Raw genomic sequence first — 27,118 nt, 5'->3', positions numbered from 1 at the left:
TCAGAAGCTGGGAAGATCTAGCTGCCATAGACAGAAAATTTCTAAAAGGATATAAAAATTAAGATAATATCTCTTTATCTGCCCGTCTAAAAACCAAATTAACCATGAAAATCTGTGCATGTTTCATCAAACAAGTGTAAACATGGTGGGCTTTTTTTTATAAAGTTGAATGTGCATTTTTTGTATGACATGACGGTTCCATTACCATTCTGAAAATCTATGCAAGTTTAATCAAACAATTATGTCAAATCGGCATTTATTGTGACACTATTAATTTATTGTTTTAAGTTTTATATTGCTGATCAATGCATAAATGTAAACACAAAAAACAATAATTGAGGGGAAAATTAGATGAAATAAGATAAATAAATGTCAATTGCCACATTTTCCAATTTTTTATAAGTTATATAATGAAACAAATTTTTCGATGATTATGATGATATGTAACAGCAGTATGTGTTCCCATGGTGTTCCTAAACTAAACCAGGAAGAAATAAAGATTTTTTTCAGTTTAGAAAGATTTCATCCAATCATATACATCCAAAACAATGCATATTTATGCTGAGTTCACAAGTAATTCGAATTCGATTCGCATTAACTAATTCAAATTAGTTTAAATCGCATTCAAAACGTTTAACATCCTAACGTCAATTCTAATTCGAATTGGAATACACGTCAAATTCGCTTTACTGTCCTAACGATGTTTACTTTTAATTCGGATTAACAAAAACGTATTTCTAATGCGAATTAGCCAATTCAAATTAGAAAAGAAGAGTGAGTGAACGCGATTAGCGAATTCAATTTCGATTAGAATTCAATTCGAATTAAAGGTACGTGTGAACGAGGCATTTTAATGACATACAGCTGTATAAAAAACCTAGGGATTCACCGATAATTAACAAATTATGCAATCTTGAGATGTATTAATAAGCCTTGAAAATTCATCCCTCTAAGCTTTATATTGCTCATCTGACCAGTGGGTTATTTGAACACCATTCATGAAAAAAGTAATTGGACAAAGATTCATTTATTAGCAATATAAGTATAGTAATTCGGAAGTCACGTGACCTCCAGGTAATTTATGATTTTTAATTTAATCTCCCCGCTAGAATAATATCTGTTGAGGAGGTGTTCCATAACTAATAATTGTATATGCAAATATAAAAGATTGCAGCAGCTTACAGGTCTGGCACTACAACACTAAAACAGTCTGTCGACCAAGTGGAAAAGTCTGTCACTATATCAGACAATGTGGACAGCTACAGTCTTTCCTCCCAGTGTGACAGTCTGTCATTATTAACTCTACTTGAATACCAATCCAACCTCTACTTTATTTTTTATCTTAGGTACAAGCAGTCCTTTCAAAAATGACTTTTCTTTGTCAACTTATTTCTGTCAATGTAACTAGTTGGTTGTATTACTAGACTTCATAATGTGCGATAAACGCTACACTTACTGTATGCATGGTTATCCTTGAAGAAGTATTTCAGATGAAGTACCCGTAATTTAAGAAGTATTTCTGGATAAGTACCATTAATTATAGATGTATTTCTGGATAAGTACCATTAAAAAAGTATTTCTGGTTAACTCTACCTTTAAAAAAGTATTCAGCGTTATTAGTCACCTTTAAAGTCAAGGTAGTTTTGGTTAGTCAGCCTCCCTTAAACTCTCCCCTTTTTTGGTAAAATGTCCTTGAAGAATTTGTTTATTTGGCTTAAAGCACATACTGCAGAGTCCAGAACTTTTTCTTTTTATGCGCCAGCCAAGACAGACAGAGCATTAAGAGTGGGTCTCATTGGGGTCTAAGCGTGACAAGGGATTGCCGATTTCTTGTAAGCGTACGTAACACATGAAAGTAAAATTATTGTGACGTGAAAACGGGAAATGAGGTCTTGCGGGACCTGGAAAATGAAAAAAAATGAGAACTGATTACGTACATAGTGTAAGCGGGATACGGAATCTTGACAAAACAGTAAGCGGGATCTGGGATCAGAACCCCCCAATGAGACCCCCTTTAAGAGTAATATCATTGTCTGTCCATCTGTATGTATGTTCGTCCTTCCATATGTACATCCCAACTTAGTCTTCTCAAAATAAGTTTCTGTTCTTTAACTTTAATTTGCCACATGTTATGAAACTTATACACATTATTTATCAGTACCACAAAATTCAGATTAAGTTAGAATGTGGGTGGCATCACTTTGACTTTCCAGAGTGATACCCCTTTGTAACCTTATATGCAAGCAGGGCCATTATGCATCTTTGATGAACTTTCTTATTGTTCAAGACTATATATTGAAAACTAAAAGAGGTTCACATAATAATTATTGTTGGCCCAACAACATGTCACCCAATATTAAAAAATACTATCTGCATTATGTGTTCATTTCCATTCCATTTAATTTCTTTGTCTATGATCTTACATTATATGATTGCACATTTTCTGTCCATCGGAATTGATTTTGCCGTTCAAAAGGAGAGGAATTTGTATAAGTGACTTGTCACTTGTTTTCCAATCCCTGTATTATATTTATGTACATGTACATATAATTTATTTATCTGTTTCTGAATAAAATATTGTTTACACACTAAATGCAGAAAAAAATCATGCAGCTGGTTATTCATATAAAAACTAAAGTTTTTGTAGTAATGTCATATGGGTGTTGACTTTAAGACTTTGTAGATAAAACTTTCCTTTGTTTCCCCATCATAATTCAGACTCTGTCATATGTAATTTGGATCAAACCACATCACAGGGTAATAAACTTGGGCATGGTACCAGCATTTTCTCTGCACCTTTAACAAATACAATGAACTTTGAAGGTAATTTCTACTGACAACTTAATTTTAAAATGACTGTGTAGTCTTTTAATGTGAATCATAAAAACCAGGTGATTGTGACCTTGGATAACCTCCCCTAGGTCTAACCTGTTCTCAGGTAAAACAGAGCAATTTCTTATCTGCAACCACTATGAGAGATCAATATATTTTTTGCATCTTGTGAAACTTTATATCATGATAAAAGGTTTGAAGGTCGAAAAGGTCTTCATGATAAAAGGTTTGAAGGTCGAAAAGGTCATGTCATGAGATCAGTTTAAATTATTGTTTATCAAAACTGCATAGGAACTCTTTTGAACTTAACTATGGCTAGTAAAACATAATGTCAACATTTTGACCTTTTAAAACTTTTTAAAATTGTGGACTTCTTGACATACTAAAATTAAAAGCTTGGAGATAGCCTAGGAGATTATCTGTAAGAGGGTAGTCATGGGGGAGATTTAAACATTATTTTTATATAGATTTGGTTGAAGGACAACTATTTGATTTTCTGGGGGAATACCACAAAATCAATCCCCTTTATCTTTTACACAGGTTTGAATTTAAAATGTCCAAATGTCCAGTTATAATAGACTAAATAAAATTTAGAAAGGAAATGGGGAATGTGTCAAGCGACAACAACCCGACCATAGAGCAGCAACAGCCGAAGGCCACCAATGGGTCTTCAATGAAGCGAGACATTCCTGCACCCGGAGGCACCCCAGGCCCCTAAACAAATATGTATAATGTTCAGTGATAATGGATGTCATACTAAACTCCGAATTATACACAAAAAACTAAACTTTAATGTTGCCCAAAATTTATTTAGTTAACTGTTGCAGGAACTGCATTGATAACAAAATCTGTTCTATCCAATGGTTACAATCCAGTTCTGGGGAGACTCCTCAGATCATAACCCTGAAGTAGAAAAGATAAGGTGGTGTCACCTCAATAAACATACATATATGTTACAAAACCAAGTCCTCTCCCTGATCATAACCCTTCTGGCTTAGTGAAAAAGTGAGTATATTTATGTAATTAACATAATAATTCAATTTCAATTTTTTTCTGTGCAGTGCCTAGTAATCAAGGGATCTGCATGGCACTTAAAAAGTCTTCATTTTTATTAGACATTTTGAAAAAAATGCATTTTAGATAAAGAAAATCTAGAAAAATTTGACTTTGTTCTGATCTTGTCTTTAGTCAGTTACTTAAGTTAGAAATATGTGAATCATTTAAAAATATATGTTACAAATTACCATGTAAATATGTGTCATTTTACACCTTAAAGGGTTGTACATATATATCTTATTTAAATTTGCCTTCCGTCTCTGCAATTTTGTTTTGACTTACAAAGGTCATTACACTTTCTGTATCTGAATTGTACTGAGTACTTAATTTGAACCCATTTTGTAAACAAAGTTGTTTTAATCTTACAGGATTTCCTGGAGACTTTAAAGAAAAACAATAATATTATTGTTTATAATTTATATTGCCACTTTGGGTTTCAACATAACTTTATTAATTTAAATAAACAAAAATGGTCACATTATATATTTTACAGAAAACGTATTGACGGATAAAAGTTAAAAGTTCTTTAAAAAATGAGAAAGTAAAATATAAAAAGCCATTTCTTACAACATACTTAGTAAGCATTGATTGAATTGCCAAATTGTTTTAAAAAAAAGGGGGGGGGGAAACAAACCCAAAACATCTTATGTAACGAATGTAAAATTATGCATGGTTACAATTCAAGGCTTCTCCTCATTGCAGATTCTTCGGTAGTTTGGTTGTCGGTTGAATCAAACCTTTTTTTTCTATGATTCAATATCTATTCAAAATTAAATTTGTGGATCTATTATTCAGTAAAGAAGCATATTTGTGCTTATGTAACCCATAAGTTATACATCTGAAAGAATTAGATTTGACTTGAATTAAAATTTGACCAGAAAGTTAAATGTACATTGTTATTTCCGGGCCTTTTTTTTAGTTGAGTATACTGTATGGACTTAATGCTCATTGTCGAAGGCCTTACGGTTACCTAAAGTTGTTAATTTATGTGTCATTTTGGTCTTTTGTTGAGAATTGTCTCATTGGCATTCATACCACATCTTTTTTATATGTATATATACATGTAAAATTTACCTTATAAATTAATATGTCAATATGTTAGTCGTTCAAGGGCATGTACATGTATGAGGATGTGAATGAGAACTACAGAAAAGAGAATAATAAGTAAAATGGACTTGGTGCAGAATATAGGGTAAAAAAATAAAGAAAAAATATGGAAATAAGTAAGAAATAATTAGGAAGCAATTAAGTGTTGCTAAAATATAAAGAAAAGTTAATATTTTAAATACAATAATCCATAGCAAAGGAGTAGGGAAATGGACTAAAATATTACAGAATACAGAAAGAAGGACTCAGACGACCATTCAGATACATGTATTTTATTTGATTTGATCATACTACACATAAAAATGCCAGATTTTGATTGGCTTATACGAGGGGGACAATTTACTCTATCCCATGGCTGAGGGGCTTCGCCCCACAGTTGACAATGTTTTATCGTGGTACCAAACTGCTCTATCACCCTCTCTGACAGCTACAATGTATGTGTTATTTATATATTGCCTTCTTCCTCCCCTAAAATGCTTTTAATTTGGCTGGTATTATATTTGTATCTTAAGTTTCAAAATTGGTCTAAACTTAAATTTGATTAATTACGTTTTTTTAAATGTCTTGAATTAAGAACGCTAAACAAAAATGATTAATGGCTCTGGCAAATATATGTCACATTATACCTTGAAGGGCATGCATAAAAGATCTTTTTAAAATCTTATGTAGAGAGTCAATGTGTATGCGTAGTTTGTTAATGGGCTAAGATTTGATAATTTATAGCATGTAGATCAACTTAAATGCACTTAAGATAACAATTCTCTACTGGTGACATTTAAGTTTTTACCTGTAATCAACAGGTTATTAAGTCAGTGTAACACCAGGGAACAGGTGTCAAACGCACAATTTATAGACTTAATTTATTCTTAGTATTATTTAACTTTAAAAAAAAAAAGATTTTTAGGTCACAAAAATCCTCAGGTGACTAAAAGTTTTCTAATTAATTTCATAAATTAAATCCTTTGTGCATTTTTCTTACTATAATTTATGTAAACCTTATATGCATATTGATATTTATCTTGCACATGAAAAAGAACACATGATGAAATTGAGAAAGGAAAGGGGGAATGTGTCAAAGCAACAACAACCCGACCATAGAGCAGACAACAGCCGAAGGCCACCAATGGGTCCTCAATGTAGGGAGAAACTCCCGCACCTGTAGGCGTCCTTCAGCTGGCCCCTTAAAAAATATGTATACTTTTACAGTGATAATGGACGTCATACTAAACTCCGAATTATACACAAAAAAAACTACAATGAAAAATCATACAAGACTTACTAAGGCTAAGAGGCTCCTGACTTGGGACATTATGATGCCTGTCATATTGTGTTTTTTGTTTGGTTTTATTTAGCTTAAATCATGTCATTGGTTTTCCCTACAATTTTTTCACATGTTTAATTTGTATCCCTCATACTATATGGAAAAATATACCACTTTCGAGTTCCTTGCATTTCTGTCATAATTTTGGCTTTATGTGAACATCATTTGTGTGTTAAGGGGCATCAAGATTATTGATGGACTTACTCCCTTCCCATGTTGAGCAAGTGGTTGAAAAGTATGATGCTATATTTGGCTAATAATTTGGCGAATCCAATTCTTATAATTGATAATAAATCATGCTGTCATTAAGGAATTGTGATTAAGTACCTTTGGAACAAACTTTATCCTGGATTATGACAAGCATGAACTTTGATAGTGCAGGTATACAGGCAATCCCCTCTATCTGGTAAATGAATTCAGTAATGTACACACAGTTGACAAGTTTTTCCAGCGAAGGACCATAACTCGAAAGTGGTCTATTAGGTTTTGCTCATACAGAGACCTTTCAGTTGTTTACATCTTTGTCCGTAACAAAGGTCTTTGGTGGAACAGTTGTCTGGTCTGACAATCATACCTGATCTCCTTTTTTTTTCTTTCTCTAGATATATAAGTACCGAACCTCCCATACATGTATTGTATTCATTGAATAGTGGGGCAATACTTCAAATGTATTGATGTCATAGCAAAGTGTTCAAAATGTTTGCAGAGTCTGTGAATCATTTATCTAGTCCCAAATAACTTTTTTTACTTTCAGAATACCAGAGAGACCGATTTTTGCTAGATTTTTCTGTCAAAGATATATTTTTGAAGAAACAAATTTATTATCCAAAAGATAATCAGATTATAATCCGTCCCAGTTATTTTTTTCTCTGTAAAATTTTCAGTTATCTCCCTTGTGAGTGCATTTTCAATACATTTTGCCATTGTAAGTTCATAGGCATTGGATGAATTTTGAATTTTACTGTTTAAATCCAATTTGATTTTAGTAGTATTGTAACATTAAGTGAGAGTTTAAGCTATGCATTTATTTTTTAGATTCAATGTAAAAAACAAAATGGTTGCACCCTTATGTGTATCTGCATGATTTTTTGAAAACAGTAACATAATATAAATTGTTCTCTAATTAAACTGCTACCATTGGTATTTTTTCTGAGAATCTGTACTTGTTGAATGGCTACCGCTGACATTAAAATTTAACGGTAATACAGTAAACATTTTTTGGTCAATCATGCATACTTGCTATTTTCCAACCTTGATTTTGGAACGACCTAAATTGTTCTCAAATAATCTGTTATAAATGTTTGTTTATTTTCTGTGATTCTGTGCTTGTTGAATGGCTGCCTCTGACATTGCATGAAGCTTTAAATCCTAAAAAAAATTCATACATAATATATTCTGTTGTCTCGTACATTATGCCTGCTATTTGAACCTTGAATTTGAAACATACATTATTTTTTCCTGAGATTCTATCATTGTTGAATGGCTGCCTGAGTCTGACATTGAAGCTAAATAAGCCTCATTTCTTTTGTCAATGAATATATATCCTTTTGGTTCATACAGACTTACTATTTTAACCTTGATCATTTCATTTGTCATTCCTATATGATGTCAAATCTTCATGTTTTTCCCATGACTAAATGGAAAAATAGAACAAAATTAGAAAGATGTTGAAGATCAATTTGTCATTTTTTTTGGCGTTTAAAAAAATGAAAAGTTATTTTCAATAATTAATTGATTTCCTTTGTAAGTCCAAAGTTAGACGTTATATTGAAAACAGTCATTTCTATACAAGGATTGAATGGAAGTATTTGTAAATTAAGGTTTGTCTTTTTAGTACAAAACAATTGTGGTCTTGATATTGGACAAGTAATAACTTACGACAGTTCTCACTGGCCAAAGCAAATTATAGCCGGGTAATAATTAAAAGTACTGTATATTTAGTTGTTTCTGTGTGCATTTATTATTAAAATCTTTGAATTTTAAAACTTTAAAAAAGAGTTGTGGTTGATAGTGTCAACAATGGTGAAGGGTCGTAATGATGGTGGGTACTTTTATAACAAATAACAGTAAGAAAATCTTGCCTAGGGGGTTAATGCAAATAAAATGTATAACTTATTTTGACAAATTAAGTGATTTTTTTCCCAAAAATTACGGTAACCTATAATTATTTGAAACCTGACAAATCATGATAAAATTTGACTCATTTTGACACTTAATTAGTAGATCAGAAAATGACCATTCGACATCTGACGTTTAAGGGCATTTCTATCCTCATTGTTATTTCAGAAAATGCTATAGACATGATGTAAATATATTAAGGGTCATTATGTTTTTCGGTCAGTGCCTTCTGTCTGTTAGTTGGCAATTTAAGTGTTACCCTAACTCGGGTCCTTCTGTACGTAAAATCCAAAATTAGTTTCTTTTCTTTAACTTTAGTATTCCTCAACCACATGTTACAAAACTAATACACATTATGATTATCACCACAAAACATTAAATTTATCTGATTTTGTTACTTTTGCTGTTCTAGAGTTATGTCCCTTCAATGAATAAAAAAAAATGTGTAATTTTTTGTTTCCATTCTCTTAAACTTAAGTTTGCCTGAACCAAATGTTGGACACATTCTCCATTTTTAGATTTTATTGGAAAAAAATATTACATACATTAAAGCAGATGTATTGTTCTTTAAATTAAATGAGAACACATGCACTAAAATTTGACGAGGAAACAAAGTTGTCATGAGGTATGTTATGCTCAATAGCCTTTAATCTCCTAACTAATATACATGTAAATAGTTCTTTGAATTGTTAAAATGGCATTTAATTGTTTATTGCTCAAATATTTGATCATTACGATATGATTGATTATACTGTCATTAGTTATAATGTGTATGTTTGAAGTTTTTTCTTTTTTTTCTTGAAGCTTTTAATTTAAATCTTTAAATGCAAGGTTGATAATGAATGAGGGACATGCATTATTATTAAATTTTGAATGAGATGTGTACATATCGTAAATATTTATAAATAATCATAATTAATCAAATCCCTGCACTTAGAGACTTTATGTAAGAGGGTCTTCAACTCTAGGTGCATGTAGTTTAAAACTATTTTTATTTGATTTTTAAACAAATATGAAATATGAAATTTTGCCTGTCTACTAGTGTTTGTACATTTATTTTTTTGATGAGGTGCTGGATATTGGTGGTTTGTGACATCTTTCATTGTGTCAGAGGGCCTCGGTGGCTGAGTGTCTTAAGTATTTACTACTGTAATCACTAGCCTGTCAACCTTTGCAGTGAGTGCACTGAGGTTGTGAGTTCAAACCCGCTCGTGCTGGTGCACGTTGACTCCAATCTTAATTGACAAGGATTGTCCGTTTTCTTATCAAAGGTTGGTGGTTTTTTCTCCAGACACTCTGGCCACTTTCTCTACCAATAAAAACTGGCCACCACAAAATAGCCTGTGTTTATGCATTTTTTGAAACAAAACATATTTTAAGAAATAATATATAATAAAGAAAAATATTTTTTCATTTGATCAGCAAACAATTGTTTTACCAGTAATCAAAAAATTATACTATAACATTGAAAAATGGACAGCCATTTTACAATAGATTTCATGGATTTATAACCTTCAGTTACTTTAAGCGCTAAAGCAATTAAATATTAATCAATGCTAAGAACTGAGGCTAATATAATAAAATCAAAAAAGCAAAGTCAACCTAAGCAGTCATGTAGGATGGTATCTAGGGATAGAATTAAGTTGTAACATGTCCAACTTGTCTAGGGGTTAAAACAAGGAAATATTTGATTCTAGGACAATTTTGAATTCTGGAAAATTGATAAGCAAAGGTACAAATGTAACTGATCAGTGGCGGATCCAGTTGGAGGGTTCTGGGGTTCGAATCCCTCCCTTTTTTCTGACAATAAAATTGAGAATGGAAATGGGGAATGTGTCAAAGAGACAAATGTTACAACCCGACCATAGAAAAAAAAAAACCACAACAGCAGAAGGTCACCAATAGGTCTTCAATGTAGCGAGAAATCCCCGCACCCGGAGGCGTCCTTCAGCTGGCCCCTAAACAAATATATACATATTTTATCGTATGTTTTTCTTTGTTGTGATGTTATGCTATTGTTTCAGAAAAAGGGAGAAGGTTTGGATCCATTAAAACGTTTAATCCCGCTGCAAATGTTTGCACCTGTCCTAAGTCAGGAATCTGATGTACAGTAGTTGTCGTTTGTTTATGTAATATATACGTGTTTCTCGTTTCTCCTTTTGTTTATATAGATTAGACCGTTGGTTTTCCCGTTTGAATGGTTTTACACTAGTAATTTTGGGGCCCTTGTTGTTCGGTGTGAGCCAAGGCTCCGTGTTGAAGGCCGTACTTTAACCTATAATGGTTTACTTTTTAAATTGTTATTTGTATGGAGAGTTGACTCATTGGCACTCACACCACATCTTCCTATATCTAGTTCAGTGATAATGAATCAATGCATTTGAATGAAGATAAATAGTTGAACCCCTCCCCTTTTATCCTGGGTTAGGAACCCCCCTTTTATAAATGGCTGGATCCGCCCCTGCTTATAATGAAAACTGAACACAATTTAGGAGGGTTAATATACTAGCCTTCATGTTCACATAATTTAAAGTAGGTTTAAGTTAATTCATACTGAAATATTAGTGAAAGTAGATTGAACCTTAGCCATGCACACCTAGCCCTTAGATATAAAGTTTGTTAAGTTTTCATCAATCTTTTTTTTTTTATCAATTTCCAGATTCAAGTAATACTTTGTTCTCAAATTGACTTACTTTAATACATTTTAGTTTTGGTGAATATATGGAAAAAGACTTAATTTGGACACTCTGTATAGTTACTAGTTGCTGCTGGGCTTGAAAGTTTAAATTATAATGCGTAGATCTCTTATTTTTACCCCTGGGGAGTGGCTAGATTTCTGAAAATATCTTGCATCTAAAACTGATTTTAAGTGTAACCTGAAGTTGTTCAAGATCAATTTTAGTGGTACATTTTTTTGTGAAAATCAGGGCTGCGTTCAATATCATAGCAGCTGCGTATTGCTATGTAGATTTTGACTGTTGAACGTGTAGCTTTAGACTAGTTGTTACATAAATATTGTTTGCAGATACGTATCCGCTCCGATATTGAACTTGACCATGGCCAGGTCTTGTCTAAATTACACTGCTATTTTTGGAGATGTACTTTTCTAGTACTTATACTTATTCTCTATTCATAAGCACTTCGTTAGATTTATAATTTAGTACCATAATTTTACAGTACTTGAGATTTTGACTACAAATTGAAATTCAAGTTTCAATAGTTCAAAATAATGTACTATAAAATATAAAAGTACAATTACTTTAATTTGATAGGAAATATTTTACTTAATAAGAGCGCAATGATTGTAAATGCACTGAACTTGTACTAATAGTTTTTGCTCCTTAAATGTATTACATGTTTAAAGTAATAAACTGTTACTTACAAGTTGCAGTTCAAATTCATTACATAATGTACTGTGAAATTATGATAAGGAAAATTAGAACCATACATTCTTAGTACTAAAAAATAGTATTACATTATTTATTTTTTTATTTTCAGTACTTTAAAGTTATGTATAGTTCTGAAAAAGTCCACATGCAAAAGTAGCTGTGTTACAGCTTATGACCATCAGGAGCATTAAATTTGTTCAGATATACTTCAAGATGTTCAAGATAATTACTTTAAATTCAGAAATTATTGAGTGCATTTATTATTGTGATTTTGTCATTGTAGACTATAAACGTGATTTAAATTTTCGCTTTATATTGAGAAAACCCTGTTTATAGTTTATACAAAAATAATCAAAAAGCGAGTTTAAATTATTGTGATTATAGAACCTGTTGCATTTTTCACAATAATAAAAACTGTGATTGCAATAATTTCTGAATTTACGTATATGTTTCAGAATTTAGTAAATTTCCATTGTTGGCCTTGGGCTGTTTTCTGGTCTTTGATCAGATTGTTACTGTAAAATAAATGTCTCTTTGACGCATTCTCCATTTCCATTCTCAATTAGGGGGGCCTAGGTGGCAGAGTGGTCTAAGTAGTTACTACTGTAATCACAATCCAGTCAACACTGAGTTTGTGAGTTCGAACCCCGCTTGTGCGTGTGCACTGGACTCCAATCTTAAATGACTTAAGTTAGGATTGTCTGTTTTCCTCTCGAAGGTCGGTGGTTTTCTCCAGGCACTCCGGCTTCCTCCACCTATAAAAACTGGCCACCACCAAAAAGCCTAAAGTGGCGTTAAAACACAAAATAAAAATTCCATTCTCAATTTTATGGTGGTTTTTTTCAGGAAATGTAGAACTTGATCCTGGCATCACCATCCATCCAGCACCATCAGTTGTTATTGCTCAAAAGAATAGTCCACTGCTGCTGAACTGTTCTGCCTCATCCTCACCGGACGCTGGTCCGGTCACCATCACATGGTTTAAGGATGGCCAGCCTGTTGTCATCGACAGACGGGTACAAGTCAGAGAAAATGGCTCCCTATATTTCACACAAGTAAAGAAAAATCGTAATTCTAAGAACAGAAATCATAATGGATTTTACGAGTGTTTTATAAAGAACAAGTATGGTACTGTTATTGCAAGACAGGTCCATCTTCAAGTTGCAAGTAAGTGTTAATATTATATTAGCTGCTTCAGATCGAAATCAACCTTATATAAATGCACATCATACCCGTAGCCAGGGGGGTTCAAACCCCCCCTGAAACCAAATAAGCACTGTTAAAGTCAACGTTCTGTTCAAATTGTGACTGTTAAAGTCGAGTTCATGAGTCCAAATAACCCCCCCCCCCCCCCCCCTGGATTCCTGACTATGGGCCTACACATATTTACATGTAGATGTACTTATACTTTGATTGATTTTGGAACATTCAAATTCCAAATAAAAGATGACTTTTAGGATATTTTATAGGGTTAAAATCTTTTATTATATTATTTTCCTGACATTTACAGATTTTGATTAGAGATTTTTCTAACCTAATTGCATAGAGATTTTGCTAACCTAATTGCATAGAGATTTTGCTAACCTAATTGCATAGAGATTTTGCTAACCTAATTGCATAAAGATTTTGCTAACCTAATTGCATAGAGATTTTGTCAACCAGAAATAGGTTAATAGACGTATTCATATTGATAATCATTTGCATAAGGTTAATTTCTATCTGACCCAACTCATATGTTTATTTGCCCAACTTTTATGCAGTAATACTTAAAGCTAGCTCAAAATTATAAATTGGTGATTTAAGGGGCAGAATTCTTAAAATTTGGTTCAAAGGTTTTGACCCCCCCAAATTCTGTAAATGGCCGACATGTTTTGGTATTTTGTGATAGGAATAATGAGGAGGACAAGCAAGCGAAAATAGATCCACTGAATGAAGTTCAAATGAAGTGGATGTAATCATAGGCAACCATACTGCCTTCAACAATGAGAAAAACCCATACCTTCTAGTAGTACCGGCCAAATTTAAGAAAGTTTTAGTGCAATGAAACGTAGTTGAACATTAATAATTTCAATCTGCTGTATATAATGGGACATAACAGTTAGATGCATACATTTTTAATGGATTTTAATGCTTGTTGTTATGTTAAAAGAACAAAGGCCTTGAGGAAACTTGCAAATGGATGTTGTAACATTACTTTATGAAAATGTTCTTTTTTTTTTCAAAACAGATAAATGTACCTAATAAAAGTACAGCATTTATGTAACTTGTTACAAACTTTCTTATGATCTGATTATGTTCAGAAATCAAAACATTTATTATGTGAACTGTAAATTATTATCAGGATTTAAATGGCGGAAATAAATTTATTGTTTTATTTCTTTCTTGAAATTCTGTTGATTTGCATACATTTTTTGTAAGTTCAGTTAAAATGTAGGATACATATTTGAAAGAAATTTGCAACAGACTGTTAAATTTGCAGGATTCATCTTGATTAAGTACTCTTTGATTTCGTCAGTGAGGATTTCTGTTTTCTTCACTACTCCAATTTGTTAATATTTATGTTATTATGTCAACTGTAAATTTGAATCTAAATAAAAATTTTGAAACTACAATGTAATTAAATTAATGGCTAACTTTTTTTTCTTAAAATTCTATTGATTTGCATTTAGTTCTGTTCAAATGTAGGATACACATTTTTAAGACAATTTGCAGCAGACTGTTAAAATTGTACGATTTATCTTGATTGAAAACCATTTGATTTTATCAGTGAAGATTTCTGCCTTTTCCAGTGTTCAAATTGTTCAATATTTATATCATGTCGACTCTAAATTTGCATCTTAATTAAGATACTGGAATTAAATTAATGGCCTATTTTTTTTTAAAGAAATTATAAGAATTTACATAAGTTCGCTTCAAATGAAGGATACATTTAAAAGACGAATTACTTGAGATTGTAATTATGAGCTTTATCTTGATTGAGTACCGTTTGATTTCGTCAGTGAAGATTTCCGATTGTTGAAGCGTGTGTGAAAGTTACACAATCATATTTATTTTAAAGTGTTGCATAAAATTTATGAAACACCCTTCTCTTTGATGTAATACTTGAACATAAAACTTGGTTAAATGATATTAAATTTTATTTGTGTTGATTTATGAAGAAAGTTCCCCGCATTATTCTGATGTCAACTTTAAGTGGTGTTGTTCAGTTATAAGATTTGATATGAATAATTTTGACAATTGTTTATTTCATTTTTGGTCTGTGTTTGTGCACGTCCACCTTCATTTTGAAATTTTCTGTAAGATGAATTTTCAAAAGGCAGCTAGAGCCTTGTATCATGAGGGGGGATAGGACCTTTATCAGGACTCCGGGATCGGGTGTTTTTAAGCTCGGGATTTCTGGATTGACCCTTTCGGGATCCGTGAATCCTTTTTTTCTGATTTCGGGACGTCGGGATTTACTTTATTTAAATTCGGGACCTCGGGATTTCGTTTTTTAAGTCCGGGATTTCTATATCAGGACCCCTCCTATCCCCCCTCTATCATTAATATATGCTTGGATTAGCTAGGATTCCTGACCCTCCTTCAATGCCTTCAGTGTTGTTTGTTGCTGTTTGTTGTATTGTTTTTTTCGTTCATTATTTTGTACAAACATCAGGTGTTTGTTTTATTGGTTTGAATTGTTTTGCATTTGTCTTTTCGGGGCCTTTAATAATATTATGAAGTATGGGTTTAACTCTTTGTTGAATATTAAAAAGAAAATGTGATTTTATTGCCAATAAAACAACTCTTCACAAAAGCTACACCCAATGACACAGTATAGTTAACAAACTTAGGTCACTGTATGGCCTTTAACAATAAGTAAAGCCTGTACCCCATAGTCAGCTATAAAAAACATAGGTCACTGTATGGCCTTTAACAATAAGTAAAGCCTGTACCCCATAGTCAGCTATAAAAAACATAGGTCACTGTATGGCCTTTAACAATAAGTAAAGCCTGTACCCCATAGTCAGCTATAAAAAAAAACACCTGAAATGTCAAATGTAAAACAATTCAAATGAGAAAATTAACGACCTAATTAATGTATAAAAAAATAACAAAAAACAAATATGTAACGGCAACCACTGAATTACAGGCTCCTGACTTCTTGGTGCAGGCACATACAGAATGTAGGGATCCAAATCCTTCCCCTAACACTGGACAGTGATGGAACTACAAAAAAAGAACGCACAATAAAAATCCATGAAGTTCATTGCTCAATTAACACATCAGATGGATACAAATAGAAATACATCTAGCAAAAACACATATAGAAAATAAAAATTGTCAATCTATCTATTGTATATGGTGGTCTTAGATTTCTTTGACAATTGTGACAGCCTCTTTTTGGGACTGGTTAAAGGAAGGCATGAGAAACCCTATAAACCAGTACCCAAAAGAGGCTGTGAACTATGTGATATATGGAACTGCTACTATTGAAGGCAGCTTATACAAACATTTTAATATGGGAAGACACAAAATTCCAGCTTTAATTTGATTTTTTTAGAAATTAATCATAAACCACTTCACAAAACATTGATCTATTGACTAAAACCTACTCAAGCAGAATTTTTTTCAATCCAATTAGGTCTTCACACCAATTTTACGTTTTAGACTTCAGATCAATGTCTAAAATTGGTGTTCTCAAGATCATGATTAATTCACCACTTTACACTAGAAAGTATTATGGATAATTTCATTGCTTGTACACAAAAATGAATTTAATCCTGAAAAAAATTGCAGAGGTTAATGTTAATAATTAACTTTATTGTAAATTCATGTTCGTATATTGATAAAAGATCATGATTTATTCACCACTTTACAGTAGAAAGTAGTATGGGTAATTTCTTTGCAATACACAAAAATGCAATTGATTCTGAAAACAAAATACTAAGTTTGTTGTTAATGATAATCTTTATAGTAAATTCTTATTGGTATATTGATCTGTGACACAATGGCATGTTTATTCATTGCCCAAAATGTTTATGAATAAAAGGAAGATGTTATATAATGTCCTGGAGACAGCAAAAAAAAAAAAACCAACAAAAAACAAAACAAAAAAGGACATATTACAATATTTCAATCTGCCCACCATGTCCATCCAAATTTCACATAAGATTCTGTAAAACTATTGACTTTTTCTTTTTCTCAGAGGAAATGTATAAAAAATCCAAAGTAATATTAAAAAAGAAAACAAAATGGTATGTCCACTCTTAAGGACATCTCAAAGTATTGACCAATGGCTACTATGGACAGGTTGAAATGGTTACTTTTTAAATGCCCTTCAAAATTTTGACGGGACGTATTATGGTTTACAAATGTCCTGTGTCTGTCTGTCTGGCGTCTACATGTTGCACCATAACTTGAGAACCACAAAGTCAAATTCCATGAAACTTGTAATATTTGTTTCTTATCATGGTCAAATGATCTGTATATGTTTTGGTGTAAATGAGATTTAAACTTTTTGATTTACGGGACTTTATAACTAAAACAGGAGTGTTTTTTTTTTCAAATGTCGCACAGTATCTCAAAAACGATTTATGATACTTTGATTCAAAATTTTATTTCAGAGCTATTGAGTTTTTTTGTAAAACAAAGGGGGAGGTCACAATTGTTGCACTGTATTTCAAAAACAATTTATGATTTTTGCTTAAAACTTTACACACTTCTTAGTTATATTAATGTAAAAATCTGTATACTTTTTGGTGTTGATTCAATATTTTGTTTTTGTTAAAAAGAAAAGGGGGTAATGTCACATGTTGCGCCGTAGGTCAGAAAATATTTATGATTATTGCATAAAACTTCACACTGAATATGAAGGGTATTTCATGCGCTCGTGGCACAGCTGTTTATTTATAATGTAATCTAATTTATAACTAACTGAAATAAAATTATATTTTTTTATTTTAGGAATTTAAATTCAAAATTGTTCAGTATTGAGCCAGCTGACCACTCACCAGTGATTATTTCCTTTATTTTTAGGGATTTCTAAGTCCTTCAGTATTGAGCCAGCTGACCAGGAAGTTAAATTAGGGGGCGTGGCCAGATTTAAATGTCAGATTGATGGAATACCTCCTCCACTTTATGTCTGGGAAAAAAACAGTTCACCTCTACCTCATAATAACAGGTAAGAATTATAGGGCAGGTAATAAACAAATTACTTACTTACTTACTCTCACTGTAAGAATTACAGGGCAGGTAATAAACGAATTACTTACTTACTTACTCTTTCTGTAAGAATTACAGGGCAGGTAATAAACGAATTACTTACTTACTTAGGTAATAAACGAATTACTTACTTACTTACTCTTTCTGTAAGAATTACAGGGCAGGTAATAAATTACTTACTTACTTACTCTTACTGTAAAGTAGTGTCATGATACTACTTGGAAACTTTTCTATCAGTCTGGATCTATTTTTATCTGTAGGATTGTATTCATCTTCTAGCTCATAAAAATCAAATTCTTTCAAAATAAGATATTTAACAGAAATTTTTGGTGTTGTTCACCTTTCACATGTAACTAATTAGTTCTATAAAATTGTGCATTGTATTGTAAAAACGAACGTACATGTAAAAATTTAGTAGTAATGTATATAGTCCTTTCAAATGATTGTTCATGTACCATGAATATACAATGGATATGAAGTACTCTTTTGTATGCCATAATTTGAACAGATATTTTATTGACACTGTTATTATAGTTTTTAACTATTTAACTTCTAGCAAAAACAGGTTTATACCAGTATAATGTACAACCACAGCAAAAGTAAAAGCAAAAAAAGGTTTATACCTATAATGTACAACCACAGCAAAAGTAAAAGCAAAAAAAGGTTTATACCTATAATGTACAACCACAGCAAAAGTAAAAGCAAAAAAAGGTTTATACCTATAATGTACAACCACAGCAAAAGTAAAAAAATGTAACTGTCAACTTGAAGTACAAATCCAGTACTAAGAACTGTGAAATGTTGTACTGAAATAGTACAACAATTTTGAATAACTGAAAAATACAAAATTATCAAGGAACATTTTTAAAACTGCAATGGTTTTAGTCGACCTATATGGGTATTGGGGTTAGTATTGGGGTTATGTTCATATCTGAATAATATCATCATAAAACATATCTGAAAGTATAGGGGTTAAATTTGTCTTTAAAAAGAACTTGAACCCGTGGCACCCTTAGTAACTCTCCTCCCTGTTAAAACTAAATCGTTAGGATAGTTTTCTAGAATGTGTATGGCTTTGTTTGCACTGCTATTAACACGCAATGTTCAATAAATTGGCAATTAAACATTAGCTTTTAAAGCAGTTTCATACTTTGCCCTAGCTTTATTATTGTGGAGCCTTTAAAAAATCTTGTACGGTTTTAACTTTCTATTTCATAATTTTAAAATCTTCAAGTGATTTATATTTGATATAAAGTTGCTACATGTATATCTAAAAAAATGCCTTGTATGACACGGATTATAGACAATAATATCCAAGGAGTGAAACACTACAGTTTCCATGAAATGTCAATTTATTGACCTAAAAATAGCCATTATGACACCCACACACAGCCAGAATTAGGAATATATTCTAAAATGGTGATAAAATATATTCGCACCAACAAACTATTTCTACAGGAGAATTTTAAGAACATCTTATCTTAACAAATCGATGAAATACCATAAGGATATAATTGTATTTGAGATGTTGTATAGATACAATGTTTCTGTCTGTCACAATGTTAAAAGGAAAGTTGCAATGAATATAGTGTTTACTTTCATAATATAAAGTCTTTGATTTATTGATCTAGAAACTGCCTGGAGATTATATAAGAAAATGCTTTCTGAAAATCTTGGCAGCCTTTTAAGAACTAGTATTAAAGATGGTATTTCAAAATATACAGCCAAAATTGGAAAGCACAGCAAATATGAAAAAGAAAAGATGTGGTATGATTGCCAATGAGACAAGTCTCCACAGGAGACTAAATGACACAGAAATTAACAACTATAGGTCACCGTACAGCCTTCTACAATGAGCAAAGTCCATACTGCATAGTCAGCTATAAAAGGCACCAAAATGACAAATGTAAAACAATTCAAATGAGTATTAACTTAAGGCCTATTTATGTATAAAAAATGAACAAAAACAAAATTAACACATCAACAAACAACAACCACTGAATTACAGGCTCCTGACCTGGGACAGTCACATACATACAGAATGTGATAGGGTTAAACATGTTTAAGTTTTAAGTTTGGTTACTGTGGATTCATAACTAATTGGATGTCAGAAGCCTGAATGTTCTTTGATCTCTTTGGTATACATAAACCACACATATAAATGTTCAATGAAGTGCATATCTTCTTTGTCAACTAAACCACAAAATAATATATCAACAAAATCCACAAAAGTTCAAGTACAATGGTTTATGTATACATACCAATGAGATCAAAGAACATTAGTATACATAAACCACACATTATACATGTTCAATGATTGAAGTACATATTTTCTTTGTCAACTATTTAGACCACTTGGCCATTGATGCCCTTAAAAGAGATCTTGAGTATACATCAAGGAGATAACAACTCAATGACAATTAAAATCAAGCAATTGAGACATCTAGAGGAGAAGCAAACAGATTTCAACCATTAACAGAAGTCTAAGCTCTCGTTCATAAAAGACGTGAATAATTTAACACAAACAGTTGAAGCTTTTCCATTAACACCCAGTTCTCCGCCTATCAAAAAAAAATTACGGTATTACTTAAGACAGCTTCTGGTATGGTTCCTGACCTTGGATAGGCCCATAATTGACTCAAAATAGTGGTTGTGTGAGGTTTATGCTAGTTTTTTGGACAACTGACACGCCTCCCTTTTTATTAAATGGCGGATCAGTAAATAACATCTTGACACATGCATCTAAATGAACTTGCCTTTTGTATTTGATTTGTCAATTTTAAAGTAATTTACAAATTGTGAAATGTCTTGATACTAAAGACCTAATTACAAATACAATTCATTTTGTAAATTACCCTGTCCTATATATAAATCATGGATCCATTTAATGTGAAATGCACTGACTTGTGAGGGTCTGGATGGAAAATGCCTGTACCAAGTCAAGAAAATGACAATTTGTTTGATGTGCTTGAGCTTTTGATTTTGCCATTTGACTAGGGACTTTCTTTTTTTTAATTTTCAACAGAGTTCAGTAAAGAATAGAGAATTATGGGCTTTTTTTATAAGCCAAATGTACAGAACAAAGGGCTTAAGAAATACTGTAAATTCAGAAATTATTGCTTAAAATTTATTATTGTGATTTTTAAAATGGACAAAAATGTGAGATTAATTATTGCAATGTCAGCAAAATCTGCATACAGATATATATATATATATATTTTCCTGACATTGCAATATGTATATGATATAAGAATGCAAAGTCTTATGATTACAATATACTCACTTACATATAGTTGCTATATTTAAATTTACAGTATAGGATAGTTCAATAACAGGATCATGAGGATGCCAAAATAATAGAATAGAGAATAATGGACCAATTTTTTTTTTATATAAATGGCCTGAAAATTTAAGTATTAGAAAAAAGAAGAGCATCCATGTAGACCCTTGTTAATTGAATGGACAATATTACATCAGATTCTACTTAATATTTGGACTGCAACTTTTGCTTCAAGATTAAATGAAATTATTCTGTCATCTCTAGTAAATTATGGTCCAATCTTTAATTCAAAACATAGTTATATATTATACATTTTACATTAGTTATTATTGTATTCTTTGAATTAGCATCTTCAAAATCTTAATGACCAAAAAAATCAAAGAACACACCAACATTTTTATGGAAAATCTCACTTTATACCCTTAAAAATTCAGATTATCTTTGGCTAGATTATTGATTGGTAGTTGGTGTTTAATGCTGCTTTTATTACTCTTAGAGGTCAGTTTGTATAGGGAGGAGAGGACAGTGTACTTGGAAAGCACCATGACCTTTGTCAGATAAACTGGGCAATCTTTCTCCATAAAGGTTGGAGTTAAAAGAATCTGCCATGTACAGGGCTTTAACTCAAGGCTTCCAAAACAGTCATATATTCCAGTCATGACCGAAACTTTCATAAAAAGTCCGACTGCTCTCAGCCTCAAACGGTCAAATAGAATTGGTTTGCCACTTTTTGTTATTCAAGGCATTTTTCATACTGTCAAACAATTATCCCTTCAATAAGTTATATTGAAGCCATAAATGTTTAACTCCTCAGCCACTATAGGCAAATTACCTTCAGGGGCGGATGCAGGGATTTTCGAAAGGGGGGGTGCTAACCCAGGGCACCCAGGGCAAAGGGGGGGTGCAAAACATATGTCCCGATACAAATGCATTGATCGGCAAAAATAAAGGGGGGGTGCGCACCCCCAGAAACCCCCCCCCCCCTGGATCCGCCACTGACCTTTGTACTTAAAATTTTATTTAAGTTATTATGCAGTATCCTTAGACAATAAAGGGGCAAATTTGTAATAGAATTGCAAACAAACTATTATTCAAGGTTTTCCAAAGTCAGCAGAAATTCCTATACAAAACTTGTAATTTCATTGTTCTTGAGTAATCAAGAAATCAACAAAAATTGGTATCCAACTATTTTAGTATTAAAGGCATCGATTTCAAGCAATAAAGTAACTTAATGATCAAAGGAACTGCTGGAAAAAAGTGCCACCAGATGTCGTTCACTTTTTTGTCCATTGTCTTATTGATGTTTACCTATGAATTTTTTTCATGTAGAAATAAATTAGTTTTTATTACCACTGTTCATTATTAAGTTTGTGCAACAATTCATTAAAATTTCTTTAAAAAAAACACAAACTTCAAATGTTCAAAATTTATCAAAATATATACATTTATTTTATTTGAAACATGTGTCACTAAAATTTAGCTATATTGAGAAAACTTGTAAGGAATGAAAGGAATTTACAAACAAATTAAAAAAATATGTTCATTTCTTTTACATAAAGAATTATGTAATTTTATTTGTTATTGTGCATCACAAATACAATAGGGCGCTTGGTGTACATGTAATTGCAAATGAGACAAATATGGTGTAATTAAAAGCTACATCTTCAAAGATTTGTGACATTTTGGTTACATATGTGTGAATCTAGCTGTATTCAAAGACTGCCTGTAAAAAGAGACCACTTTTTCCTACTCCCATGTGGGCCTCATTAGGGGTAAGCATAAAAAAGGGGGAGGGGAGCGCAGGAGGAGGTAGAGACACTTGAAATTACTAATGATAAAAAGATAAGAGGAATCTGCAAGACAAAACAATAAGTGGGATCTGGGAACAGAACCCCTTCCCAAATGAGACCCCTTCCCATGTATGGCCAGAATCTTGTGACAGAATTGACTACCGGTAATAAGTTAGTATTTTATATACTTAACAAAAAATTTGAAGATTTTTTTTTTATTATGAAATATAGATATTGATCTAAAAAATTACAGGGCAACAAAAAGTCATAATAATAACATAATTATGACATTTATAAATAAAACATGTTTGTTATATGAATGATTTTACCATAAAAAAAAATTCCATAAAAAATTGGGTGTGATTTGTATATATATTAAATTCTCACTAGTGGAAACATACTTCAAAGTAAAATGATACTTATGCCTTGCAAATTAGTGTATTTTAAGTTCTATAGGGCTAAAAAGGTCTCTAGATAATGACTGCAACCGATAAAAGAAAAACACCCATACTTATTTAAAGATCTTAAATTGAAAATGTGTGCTAGTTCTACATAGGTACATGAAGAAAAAGAAAACAGATGCAATATGGCTTAATTTTTTTATGACACAATTAAAATCATACATACACTTGACATATATTAAAGTAGAGGAACTTTTACTTTTACTGCTGTTTATATCTCAAAGTTATAAACGAACCACTTCAACATAGACTAAAATCTAACATCTACCTGATAATGTGATACACAGAGCCAAACCCATACCACAAAGCAAGCTATACAAATAAAGCCCCACCAACAAATTATAAAATAATTCAAATGAGAAAACCAATGGTTTGTACTAGACCTTGCAATCTGCTTAGCATTGTTTTCTACATGCTAATTCCCAAATTTACAGACCTAGGCAAGACCCTCATGGGAAGTCAAGGTAGTTCAAAACTTAACCCTCAACAACACAGTAAAAAGAGGGGCGAAAGATACCAGAGGGACAGTCAAACTCATAGATCGAAAAATAAACTAACAACGGGTAATGGCTAAAAAAATAAAAAGGAAAACAGATAAATTATACATGTAGTACACAAGACACAAAATAGAAGACTAAAGACTAAGCTAAACAAACCCAACCAAAAACTGGGGGTGATCTCAGGTGCCCTGGAAGGGTTATTAAAGCAGATCCTGCTCCACATGTGGCACCTCTTGTGTTGCTCGTGTAACAGTTCAGGGGAAGACATGTCAACCTATTCATTGTTAGTTCAAAGCCCTCGTAACACTGATGTATTCAACTCCAATCTTAATTGACTAGGTTTGTCAGTTTTCTGCCAAAGTTGGTGGTTCTCTATAAACACTAAGCTTCCACCACAAATAAACAATACCATAAGAATATGTCCAATAGTACTGAAAGTGGTGTTAAAGACCAACAATCTACTAACCAATCAGGAGTTGTAATGATTACTGATATGTTTCAGGTATATAACCCTATACTCAGGAATATTACAGATACACAATATATCAGAGTCTGATGCGGGTTCCTTCCACTGCTCAGTATACCAAAGTTTTAACAAAGTCAACAATGTACCAGTCACTATTGATTTGATATGGCAGCACAGTCGTGTCCAGGCAGGACTCAAGGTTATAACAGGTAGGTAGCACAGTCGTGTCCAGGCAGGACTCAAGGTTATAACAGGTAGGTAGCACAGTCGTGTCCAGGCAGGACTCAAGGTTATAACAGGTAGGTAGCACAGTCGTGTCCAGGCAGGACTCAAGGTTATAACAGGTAGGTAGCACAGTCGTGTCCAGGCAGGACTCAAGGTTATAACAGGTAGGTAGCACAGTCATGTCCAGACAGGACTCAAGGTTATAACAGGTAGGCAGCACAGTCGTGTCCAGGCAGGACTCAAGGTTATAACAGGTAGGCAGCACAGTCATGTCCAGACAGGACTCATGGTTATAACAGGTAGGCAGCACAGTCGTGTCCAGGCAGGACTCAAGGTTATAACAGGTAGGTAGCACAGTCATGTCCAGGCAGGACTCAAGGTTATAACAGGTAGGTAGCACAGTCATGTCCAGACAGGACTCATGGTTATAACAGGTAGGCAGCACAGTCATGTCCAGGCAGGACTCAAGGTTATAACAGGTAGGTAGCACAGTCATGTCCAGACAGGACTCATGGTTATAACAGGTAGGCAGCACAGTCGTGTCCAGACAGGACTCAAGGTTATAACAGGTAGGCAGCACAGTCATGTCCAGGCAGGACTCAAGGTTATAACAGGTAGGCAGCACAGTCATGTCCAGGCAGGACTCAAGGTTATAACAGGTAGGTAGCACAGTCATGTCCAGACAGGACTCATGGTTATAACAGGTAGGCAGCACAGTCGTGTCCAGGCAGGACTCAAGGTTATAACAGGTAGGTAGCACAGTCGTGTCCAGGCAGGACTCAAGGTTATAACAGGTAGGCAGCACAGTCGTGTCCAGACAGGACTCATGGTTATAACAGGTAGGCAGCACAGTCATGTCCAGGCAGGACTCAAGGTTATAACAGGTAGGCAGCACAGTCATGTCCAGACAGGACTCATGGTTATAACAGGTAGGCAGCACAGTCGTGTCCAGACAGGACTCAAGGTTATAACAGGTAGGCAGCACAGTCATGTCCAGGCAGGACTCAAGGTTATAACAGGTAGGCAGCACAGTCATGTCCAGGCAGGACTCAAGGTTATAACAGGTAGGTAGCACAGTCATGTCCAGACAGGACTCATGGTTATAACAGGTAGGCAGCACAGTCGTGTCCAGGCAGGACTCAAGGTTATAACAGGTAGGTAGCACAGTCGTGTCCAGACAGGACTCATGGTTATAACAGGTAGGCAGCACAGTCGTGTCCAGACAGGACTCATGGTTATAACAGGTAGGCAGCACAGTCGTGTCCAGGCAGGACTCAAGGTTATAACAGGTAGGCAGCACAGTCATGTCCAGGCAGGACACAAGGTTATAACAGGTAGGTAGCACAGTCGTGTCCAGGCAGGACTCAAGGTTATAACAGGTAGGTAGCACAGTCGTGTCCAGACAGGACTCATGGTTATAACAGGTAGGCAGCACAGTCGTGTCCAGACAGGACTCAAGGTTATAACAGGTAGGCAGCACAGTCATGTCCAGGCAGGACTCAAGGTTATAACAGGTAGGCAGCACAGTCGTGTCCAGACAGGACTCATGGTTATAACAGGTAGGCAGCACAGTCGTGTCCAGACAGGACTCAAGGTTATAACAGGTAGGTAGCACAGTCGTGTCCAGGCAGGACTCAAGGTTATAACAGGTAGGCAGCACAGTCGTGTCCAGGCAGGACTCATTGTTATAACAGGTAGGTAGCACATTCCTGTCCAGGTAGAACTCATGGTTATAACAGGTAGGTAGCACATTTGTGTCAAGGCAGGACTCAAGGTTATAAGAGGTAGGTAGCACTGTCGTGTCCAGGCAGGACTCAAGGTTATAACCGGTAGGAAGCAAATTCGTGTCCAGGTAGGACTCGAGGTTATAACAGGTAGGTAGCACAGTTGTGTCCAGGCAGGACTCAAGGTTATAACAGGTAAGTAGCACAGTTGTGTCCAAGCAGATCTCAAGCTTATAACAGGTAGGTATCACAGTCGTGTCCAGACAGGACTCATGGTTATAACAGGTAGGTAGCACAGTCGTATCCAGATAGAACTCATGGTTATAACAGGTAGGTAGCACAGTTGTATCCAGGCAGGACTCTAGGTTATAACAGGTAGGTAGCACAGTCGTGTCCAGGTAGGACCCAAGGTTATAACAGGTATGTAGCTGTTATGAACAGGCAGGACTCACAGTTATAATAGGTAGGCAGCACAGTCGTGTCCAGGCAGGACTCAAGGTTATAACAGGTAGGCAGCAGTGTCATGTCCAGGTAGGATTCAAGGTTATAACAGGGAGGCAGCACAGCCATGTCAAGCCAGGACTTAAGTTATAAAAGGTAGGCAGCACACCCATGTCCAGGCAGGACTTAAAGTTATAACAGGTA

At 33.6% G+C, this 27,118-nt stretch overlaps 1 protein-coding gene across 3 annotated transcripts in view; it reads left to right on the top strand.

The window, feature by feature from the left end:
* The window catches only part of LOC139495760 (protogenin-like), an 85,276-nt gene that overhangs the window by 17,634 nt on the left and 40,524 nt on the right, over nt 1-27,118 (top strand). For all 3 annotated transcript variants that reach the window (XR_011657454.1, XM_071284140.1, XM_071284139.1), the window contains exons 2-4: nt 12,670-12,990; nt 17,842-17,986; nt 24,561-24,733. Coding sequence is in view for 2 of the 3 variants with exons in the window: in XM_071284140.1 (XP_071140241.1) it covers nt 12,670-12,990; nt 17,842-17,986; nt 24,561-24,733 (639 nt within the window). In the remaining variant the exon portion in view is untranslated. The remainder of the gene's footprint in view (nt 1-12,669; nt 12,991-17,841; nt 17,987-24,560; nt 24,734-27,118) is intronic.

This window comes from Mytilus edulis, chromosome 11 (genome assembly GCF_963676685.1).
Source record: "Mytilus edulis chromosome 11, xbMytEdul2.2, whole genome shotgun sequence".
Classification (NCBI taxonomy): domain Eukaryota; kingdom Metazoa; phylum Mollusca; class Bivalvia; order Mytilida; family Mytilidae; genus Mytilus; species Mytilus edulis.
The sequence above is the reverse complement of the archived record's forward strand: the minus strand, read 5'-3'. Positions and strand labels throughout refer to the sequence as shown.